A 9,861-nucleotide genomic window follows, 5' to 3' on the forward strand; every position below is an offset into this window, starting at 1 on the left:
GAGAAAGGGACTCACATTTGTTGGGAAATGCCCAGCACGCCCAGACAGGAGCTCCCAGGCAATCTGCTGGGGTGCGGGCTGCTGGCGAGGGCTGCCGGGAAGTGTGGCTGCCCCATTTCCAGGTGAGGAAGGTGGGGCTGTGGAGAGGGCGGCCATGAGGTAGAGACCCTGGGCTCAGAAAGATGCTTCTGATTCCAAACCCTGAGTCCTCCCAGCTGCTTCACGTGGCATCATAGCGTCTAGCATTTTGTTTCTTTTGATTGACAGGAATTTGCTACTGTGTTCCCAGAGGCCCAGGCTCCTCGCTGCTGCCTTGCTAGATGCTTCTCTCTCCAGGCTCCAGGTCCTGCTCCTCGCACCCTCCAGCCCTCCAGCCAAGCCTCCCAGATTCTGTGGGATTACATTCTCACAGCTTGTCTGTAGTTCTATCTCTCACTTTGCTAGTTCCCAACTCTTGAGAAAGGGTCATCTTTCTGTCCCAAGTCAAAATGGATCATAGGTCGTATGTGAGCCCAGGCATGACCCTGTGCAAACCCTCTCCACCGGCTCCCCCATCTCAGGGCCAAACAGCAGAGGCTACAGTCAACACATGTAGGAGCAGGACCCCCAGGGAGCAGGGGCTGGAGCCAGCCACTCCCCTTATCGGGACACAGAAGCTTCCCACACACCTGCCAGCCCCAAGCCGACCCTCACAAGTGCAGCTGGCCTGGGGCAGCTGGACCAGCCAAGCCAACAGGCCTCGGAGCTCTCCCCAGCTGCCCTGGGGTGGAGGCCGTGGGTGGAACACCCTGTGCATCCCCCATTTAATCCCACAGTGAGGAAAGAAGCCAGGATGCCAAGAAGCCCACCAAGCTCCCAGCACGCCCCTCAGCAGTTTCGTGCCACACAGGAGAGTGTTTATTGGCAAATGGGCTCTTCCTTTTCCATGGGGAGATGGTATTCTGTTAGCAACAAGCCCTCACTCTGCTTTTGTCTAACATGGAAAATACCAGAAGGCCTCTGCAGAACCATCCAAATCAGGAAGGACTTGGGGAACTAGGCCTGTGGTGAGGCTGGAAGATTCACTTTGCCAAGAGAAGGGCAGAGTCACCACAGGTCTCCTCAGGAACGCAAACACATGCAGACTGCATTGTGAACGGAGTGTGGCAGGTTCTTAAAGACAGCATTGTCCACCTGTATAACACGTAGTACGCTGCATACGTGTACACATATACTAAGCATATCATGTAATGTTTTGACTTGTGTATACACCTGGGAAAACATCCCCACAATCGAGATAGTGAACACACCCATCAGTCTCCTGGGGACCATTTGTCATACCTTCCCCACTCCCCACGACCCTCTCACAGCAAACACTGATCTTTTTTTCTGTCACTACAGTCTCATTTTCTTGTATTTTCTATAAATAAAATCATACAGTGATAAAGCCAGTCAGTATGTGCTCTGTTCTGTCTGGCCTCACTCCACTCGGCATGGTCATTTTGGTGACCACCCACGTGGTGTGAACACTCCCTTTGTATTGCTAAGTGGTATCCACAGTCTGACAGGCACGATTAGTTCATCCATCCACCTATTGGTAGACATCTGGCTTACTTCCAGACTAAGACTATTTCAAACAGAGCTGCTGTGAACACTCGTATGCAAGTTTTTGCACTAGGTGGGACAATTAAGTTCATGAACTTATCCTAGAAAAGGTGCCAGATGGCCAAGAGGAGTCACCTTTGATATTCGGCGATGAGATACGTAGCACTTTTCCAGGATGTTTGCTAACTTAATTGTCCAACCTATGCTTTTTTTCCTTGTGGGAAAATACCTAAAAATAGATTGGCCGGATCTTTCAGTAAGCATGTGTTTGAGCACAGCAGTTGTGATGAAACTCACCTGGGTTTCAGAGTACCCACACTGTGCGTTTTTAGCCTTCAAGATAATGGCGCACACACACCACATGTGAACCCATGACAAACACACTCACCCATAAAGAGGCCACTTCAGCAGCAGATGACTTCATTCCAGTCCTCCCAGACAACAGGTGAAGGGGAAGTCCTCCCAGGATTTTGTAAAATCCTCAATGCGTAAGCTCCTAATAACATCAGCACTTTAGCAATGCTCTCAGAGAGCTACATAATCTATCTCCAGAAGATCTTGTAAATAATGGCAGCCTCGAGTTGGTCTAGAATAGAATACTGAAAGCCTTGGCATGAAGTGAAGCAGAACAGGGGTTCTCCAAGGGTGGCCCCACCGGCACCATCTGGGAACTTGCTAGAAATGATCGTTCCCGGCAGACCAGACTGGCTGAGTAAAACTCAAGGTGGCCTTGGACATTAACCAAATTTCTAGGTGGTTCTGATGCATGCTCCAATTTAAAAGCCACTGGCCTAGAACATCTGCCAAGTCCTTCAACTATCCTGGGTTTGAATCCATCACAAGTCATAACAGACCCAGAGCATCATCCCTCTCCTGCCCGGCACCGGCCCTCCAGCCCTGCAACCTGACGTCAAAGTCTCTGCATGAAACCCAGACACCACGTGGGGTGCAGACCTGCACAATGATGGCTATCACTTCCTCCCCCAGAGTGCCAGACTTTTAAAAAGAGAAAGTAAAATTCTGAGGAACTCAGCCATTGTACCATTTAAACCCCCCCTATCCTAAGTGCTCATTTCTTTACCTGTGGCTTTTACCCTGGCAAATTACAGCATGAAGGAAGCAAAGAAAAGAAAAAGACAAAGATTTTAGGTGATGTACTGCAAAATTCTTTACTGCTCTAGAACCCTCACTGCGAATTTATACATCAGCAGGAAAATTAATCACACTTGCGTAGGAAGAATTTGAGTAAAAATATTAGATATTTTTCACTTTAATCTTCAGATTAAGCATGATCCCCATTCGACATAATCAGAGAGTTCTTCTTTGGTATTTATGCATGCTTAAAATTTGGCCCAGTCTTTGAAAACCCTTTCCAGCTTCTGGCCAAGCAGAACTTTGCCACTCACTTTGAATTTTCCGGCAAGGAAAGCTTTCTGTGGGTTTATCTTACCCAAAACCAACTCCATGAAGACAGGCTCTGGGATTGTGAAGACAGTGTCTGCTGGGAGCCTGGCAGGGCCTGGGTACATGTCCCCAGAACCATTCTTCAGATCAATGGTCCACTGCAGAATGATCTTCCCGTCTTTGGTGATGTCCAGCTGAAAGATGGCATTGACTTTCTTCACCAGCTGGGCTCCCACTTCCTTGATATGATGGCTAATATCCTGGAACACAGGGAAGCTCTGGAGCCCTGCCAGCTCCAGAGGAAGGGGCATGGCAGGGTCCTGGGCTGAACCCAGAACCTTGAGCTGGCCTGCCTGAGGCCTATCCCCTGCTTTGATCTTGGGTTGATGGTCAATTCTCTTCCACATCCTCCTGTGCTGGTCCTCTTGACCTTGCTGTCTGCTCTGTGAGCAGCTGCGACCAGGTTAATACCCACAGGTCAGATTGTGACATCAAAGGTAAGGCCCAAGCAGGGACTGAGCCTGGTGTGTGTGCCACAGTTTAATTGGCCAAATCAATGCTAACATGTGACATGAGCTGAGGGCTCAGACGGGAGGTGTGAGGCACACACACAGACACACACAGCTCCAATAAACAGGGGTTGTTCATCCCACCAACCTGAAGGGTCCGGAAGCCACCATGGGGATGAGGGAAACTGGCACCAGAAGGTTCTCTGGGGACACAAGCTGGTCTTTGCAATGCAGGCATCTCCCAGGTAGCCACCCTAATCAGAGGTCATTCTGAGTCCTCTGAAGTGGGTAATGCTAAATCACAGATCCTGGTGTGAACCTGGCTTTCTCTGGCTGCTGGGGGTAGTGCTTTTAGACCAAAGTAGCTGATTGAAAAAGCATCAGCCCTAGCCAGGGCCTGCATCAGAAACCTTTCAGAAGTGGCAGGGAAGAAAGAGAGGGAGAATGTCCCAGTTATCAGCAGGAGATGCCGCTTGTCTCATATGATGATGACACACAATAACTCTCTGCCCCTGCGCTGCGTCCTGAGTGCAGCACACGTGTGAGCACATGCTATCCTCATTACAGCCTTCTGTGGCAGGTACTATTTTTATCCCCTGTTCTGCTGTTGAAGAAACTGAGGGAAGGAAAAATGAAGTGACTCGCCGGAGGTCACACAACTGGTGAGTAGTGTAGCCAGACCTGAGGCCCTGACCTTATTGGCACCAGTTTCACAGAAGACAATTTTCCCACAGATGGGTGAGTGGTGTCGGACAGAGTTCAGGTAGTGATGCCAGTGCTGGGGAGTGGCTGGTGGCTGTAAGCACTGATGAAGCTGCTTCACTGGGAGCCCTGCTGCTCCCCACTCCCCCCAGTTCCTATGTTTCATGGAAGACCATTTTTTCATGGGGTGATTCGGCTGGGGCGGGGACAGAACTGGGCAGCCTCACTGCAGACCCTGCAGGTTGAGGCCCACAGCTTTAGAGAACTGCTTGTATTTGATTTTTTTGTTTTGAAATCATTTCAGGCGTACAGAAAGTTTGCAAAAGTAGAGCCTGGTTTAAGCTGCTTCTAGTTTCCCCAAATGTTAACCCCTCACGTAACCACAGCACTGATGCTCTAGTCAGAGTAATCCCCATGGGGATAGGACTGCTGACCGACCTACAGGCCATATCCAGTGTTCACACATCGTCCTGCCAGCATCCCTGTCCTGGCCCTGGACACCAGACTGCGTTCAGCGTCAGGTCTCCTTGGTGTCCTCCAGCTGACCTTTTATTGGCCAGTTATTCCCCAAAACCTCCCTCACTTGGGGCCGATCTGATGTTCTCCATGCCACAGGGCCACTCCTGCGCCCTTCCCAGGGCATCATGTTAGGACTACATGGTGTCACCTGAGGTGCTGCTGACCTTGGGCTTGATGGAGTGGTTAACGCGGGCCCACCTACTTCTCCCCTGCTGTTACCGTCTTTCCTTTTGTTATTGGTAAGTATCTTGCAGGAGGTACCTTGAGGCCTTGCAGATGTCCTGTTTCCATCAGACTTTAGCCTGGTGCTTCTGCACCCACCCATGGTCCACACCTGCCACAGTCAGTGGGGTGTGGCCACATAGTCCCTCTCTGTTCCCATCACGCCGCCGAGACTTGCTCAGTGGGATTCTGCCGTGAGGAAGAGTTGCCTCTTCTCCCTCACTTCTTTGTTCAGGTATTTATCTCAGGGTGGGCTTATGGATATTTATTTTATTTTGTGGATCTTACACTATTATTAACACTATTTATTTCTTGCTCAGATTGTCCCAGACTTGGCCATAGGAAGCTCTGTCAAGTTGCAGTCTGAGTCCTGTCCTACAACAGACCTCTCTGATGTGCAGGTGGAGCTCCATTAAATGGAGTCACTGGTAGCTTTTTTTTCTCTCCTGGAGAAATACAGAAGAACATCAAAGGAACAATGAACAAGCTGGCATCACCAACATCAAGCAGTGAAACAAAGCCCAATGGCTTCCAAAGCCAAATTTGTACCATGAGGCCACCGAGTAATGAGCAACGTCTGCACAGAAAACACAACATCGGGAGGGCAGACTCTTCCCCAGCAAGTTTGCTGCAGGCAGCCAAAGGGAACCAAACCCCCACACACCTGTATCTGCTTTCCCTTCAGAACAGGGTTGTCCCATCTGAATTATTCAGACAGGTCCCCAACTGGGCTGTCATCTCTTCCCTCAGTGTGTCAGGATGGGACGCAGGTCCACAGACCAAACATAAGAAATCCAAAGCACGCCAGGACTCTAGGAAGCGCTTCCTCAAAGACCATGCCGAGACTTGCTGGCACTGCGTGATGATACAAGTAGGCCACTTTCAGTCTGCTTTGTTACTTAAAGTCTCAACAGAGGATAGGTTCGCTGCTCCCTACATGCCCCTGCAGGCTGCGTCCTGAGCTCTGACCGGCCCACCACTGGCCTCTGGCAAACACTGACCCTCAGCTGAGATTCTTTCTCCTTTCATTGCCATTCAGACCCAACAGATTTGCAGCTTTTTGTTTCTGAATTCTTTACATGCTTTGAAGGAATATGAGAGGTGTAGAGACCTGTTCCCTAAAAAAATAAAATAAAATAAAATAATTTTTAAAACTTGCCTTGTTGTCTTGTATGGTTGTGGTGGGAGGAGCCACAGTAGTCCAGCAGTTGTGAGGTGGCCAGCCGGGGACAAAGCCAGCAGGCCAAGGATGGGTCTGCACAAGAGTGTGCACAACAGAGGCTTGAACAGCCTCCCTGAGCTACTGAAAACCTCCATTGTCAGAGCTTGGAGAGCTTGTTATGATCCAGATTGCTGGTGTGGTGGTCAGATATATGTGTCAACGGGGCTGTGAGATTCCCAGATTGGGGATGAGACATTATTTCTGAGAGTGCCTGTGAGGATGTTTACTGAAGGAAGAGTTAGCATTTGAACTGGTGATCTGAGTAAAGCAGAAAGCTCTCCCCAGTGAGGGTTGGACCAACATCTGCTTGCCTGGGCCCTGCTGATTCCAGGCACATTTTAAACAGGTATGGGCCTGGACTGGGCCCCCAGAAATGCTCATGTGGGTGCTGAGTACCAGCCCGGCTCTGCGTCATGTGCATGGACCTGAAGAGGGTAAAAAGCACGGCAGACATGTGACCCCAACGTGGGCAGGAGAAGATGCCTACAAACTTAAATATCCAACTGTGTAGAAAGATTTATCAGAACCACATAGGGCCAAAGACTGTGATGTGGTCTGTAGGGAACCCCACTGCACACCCACAACCAGCAGCCTCTTGTCTGAAACATGCATGGTTCCCCAGTGTCTTTACCTACCCAGCCCCAGACAGAAAACCTGAAATAAGGATTCCAAGGACGGGCGGTTGAGTTGAGAAACAGGGAGCTGAGATGGAGAAACAGAAGCGGGTGATGGAGAGTGTGTTCTCAAGAAGTTACCGAGGCCCACTGGAGTTTAATCTTGCAGGAAAACTCCAGGGAATCCATGTCAGACAAGTGACCCCCACCCCCAGGAGGGGCAGGAACTTGGGTTTATCCACCCACCATCCACCACTGTTCCTGGGGACATTTGGTTCTGTAGGCAGAGAAGGCAGCCAGTCAGGGGTCAGCAGCTGGAGAAAGCCTTGGGAAGGGTGCGGCCACAGGTACCACTGTGGGGAGGGGGCAGAGCCCAGGTGGCGCCTCTACAGGGTCTGCAACACCTGAGATCACCAGCGTCTGCTCTGGCCTGGAATTTCTCCGGCCCCATTCTATCAGAAATAAATGGAATCCAACAGCTTGTAATAGGAAGATGTAAAAGACGGCGTACAGTTGTGTCCATTTGTGTGCAGTTCTACAAGAAGCAAAGTAATCTGTAATGACAGAAGGAGATCAGTGGCTGCCTGGGACCGAGGGTTGGGGGACTTTGAGGAGACTTTCTGCAACGATGGGAATGTTATGTACCTTGACTATGGTAGTTACCCAGGGTGCATTTGTCAGAACTCCCCCAACCACATACATGAGACTGCATTTCACTCTGTATAAATTTTATCTACTTTCTTTGAGACAAAGGCTTATCCCGTCACCCTGGGTAGAGTGCCCTAGCATCATAGCTCATAGCAACCTCAAACTCTTGGGGCTCAAGTTATCCTCTTGCCTCAGCCTCCCCAGTAATTGAAACTACAGGTACCTGTCACAAAGACCAGCTACTTTTTCTATTTTTAGAAGACACAGGGTCTCGCTCCTACTCAAGCTGGTCTCGCACTCCTGAGCTCTGAAAATCCACTCACCTTGGCCTCCCAGAGTGCTCATATTAAAGGCATGAGCCACCTTCTCGGGTTTATCTACATTTTTTTTTAATTTAAAAAATGTTAAAAACAACCCAAATGAATGAGTGGCAGGGTAGTTATTTGGTCATGTGTAGCTTCTACAAGGGATTTCTGCACTGAGCTTCTATTTGGGAAGCTCTGCAAAAATGTTTTACAAAATACCACTTAGTATTCCCACCAGCAAATGAATGAGAATTCCAGTCACTCTGTCTTTGTGTGTTGAATCCCCAGGGTGATGGAGTTAGGGTTTGGGGGAGCTAATTAGGTTAGGGAGGCCACGAGAGTGGGTCCCAATGATGGGAGTAGTACCCTTATAGGGAGAGAAGGAGACAGGAGGGTGGGGTCTATGATGGGAGTGCTGCCCTTATAAGGAGAGAAGGAAACAGGAGGGTGGGGCCTATGATGGGAGTGCTGCCCTTATAGGGAGAGAGGAAACAGGAGGGTGGGGTCTATGATGGGAGTGCTGCCCTTATAGGGAGAGAGGAAACAGGAGGGTGGGGTCTATGATGGGAGTGCTGCCCTTATAAGGAGAGAAGGAAACAGGAGGGTGGGGCCTATGATGGGAGTGCTGCCCTTATAAGGAGAGAAGGAAACAGGAGGGTGGGGCCTATGATGGGAGTGCTGCCCTTATAGGGAGAGAGGAAACATGAGGGTGGGGCCTATGATGGGAGTGCTGTCCTTATAGGGAGAGAAGAAACAGGAGGGTGGGGTCTATGATGGGAGTGCTGCCCTTATAAGGAGAGAAGGAAACAGGAGGGTGGGGCCTATGATGGGAGTGCTGCCCTTATAAGGAGAGAAGGAAACAGGAGGGTGGGGCCTATGATGGGAGTGCTGCCCTTATAGGGAGAGAGGAAACAGGAGGGTGGGGCCTATGATGGGAGTGCTGTCCTTATAGGGAGAGAAGAAACAGGAGGGTGGGGTCTATGATGGGAGTGCTGCCCTTATAAGGAGAGAAGGAAACAGGAGGGTGGGGCCTATGATGGGAGTGCTGCCCTTATAAGGAGAGAAGGAAACAGGAGGGTGGGGCCTATGATGGGAGTGCTGCCCATATAAGGAGAGAGGAAACATGAGGGTGGGTCTATGATGGGAGTGCTGCCCTTATAAGGAGAGAAGAAACATGAGGGTGGGTCTATGATGGGAGTGCTGCCCTTATAAGGAGAGAAGGAAACAGGAGGGTGGGTCTATGATGGGAGTGCTGCCCTTATAAGGAGAGAGGAAACATGAGGGTGGGTCTATGATGGGAATGCTGCCCTTATAAGGAGAGAAGGAAACAGGAGGGTGGGGCTTATGATGGGAGTGCTGCCCTTATAGGGAGAGAGGAAACAGGAGGGTGGGGTCTATGTGGGAGTGCTATCCTTATAGGGAGAGAAGAAACAGGAGGGTGGGGCCTATGATGGGAGTGCTGCCCTTATAGGGAGAGAGGAAACAGGAGGGTAGGGTCTATGATGGGAGTGCTGCCCTTATAGGGAGAGAAGGAAACAGGAGGGTGGGGCCTATGATGGGAGTGCTGCCCTTATAAGGAGAGAAGGAAACAGGAGGGTGGGGCCTATGATGGGAGTGCTGCCCTTATAGGGAGAGAAGAAACATGAGGGTGGGTCTATGATGGGAGTGCTGCCCTTATAAGGAGAGAAGAAACATGAGGGTGGGTCTATGATAGGAGTGCTGCCCTTATAAGGAGAGAAGAAACATGAGGGTGGGTCTATGATAGGAGTGCTGCCCTTATAAGGAGAGAAGAAACGTGAGGGTGGGTCTATGATAGGAATGCTGCCCTTATAAGGAGAGAAGAAACGTGAGGGTGGGTCTATGATAGGAGTGCTGCCCTTATAAGGAGAGAAGAAACATGAGGGTGGGTCTATGATAGGAGTGCTGCCCTTATAAGGAGAGAAGAAACATGAGGGTGAGTCTATGATAGGAATGCTACCCATATAAGGAGAGAGGAAACATGAGGGTGGGGCCTATGATGAGAGTGCTGCCCGTATAGGGAGAGAGGAAACATGAGTGTTGGGTCTATGATGGGAATGCTGCCCTTATAGGGAGAGAGGAAACATGAGTGTTGGGTCTATGATGGGAATGCT

The 9,861-nt window shown here is 50.1% G+C and overlaps 1 protein-coding gene across 1 annotated transcript; it reads right to left on the reverse strand.

The window, feature by feature from the left end:
- Positions 1 to 2,824: 2,824 nt before the first annotated feature.
- SCP2D1 (SCP2 sterol binding domain containing 1) lies at positions 2,825 to 3,479 on the reverse strand. The gene has a single exon (XM_053574524.1). The coding sequence runs from the start codon at positions 3,393 to 3,395 to the stop codon at positions 2,925 to 2,927; it is 471 nt and encodes a 156-aa protein (XP_053430499.1). The 5' UTR covers positions 3,396 to 3,479; the 3' UTR covers positions 2,825 to 2,924.
- Between the last annotated feature and the right edge of the window lie 6,382 nt (positions 3,480 to 9,861).

Source organism: Nycticebus coucang, chromosome 21 (assembly GCF_027406575.1).
Source record: "Nycticebus coucang isolate mNycCou1 chromosome 21, mNycCou1.pri, whole genome shotgun sequence".
Lineage (NCBI taxonomy): Eukaryota > Metazoa > Chordata > Mammalia > Primates > Lorisidae > Nycticebus > Nycticebus coucang.

Coding starts and splice junctions, on each gene's coding strand:
- SCP2D1 (XM_053574524.1), bottom strand. CDS start 3,395: ATGTGGAAGAGAATTGACCATCAACCCAAGATCAAAGCAGGGGATAGG.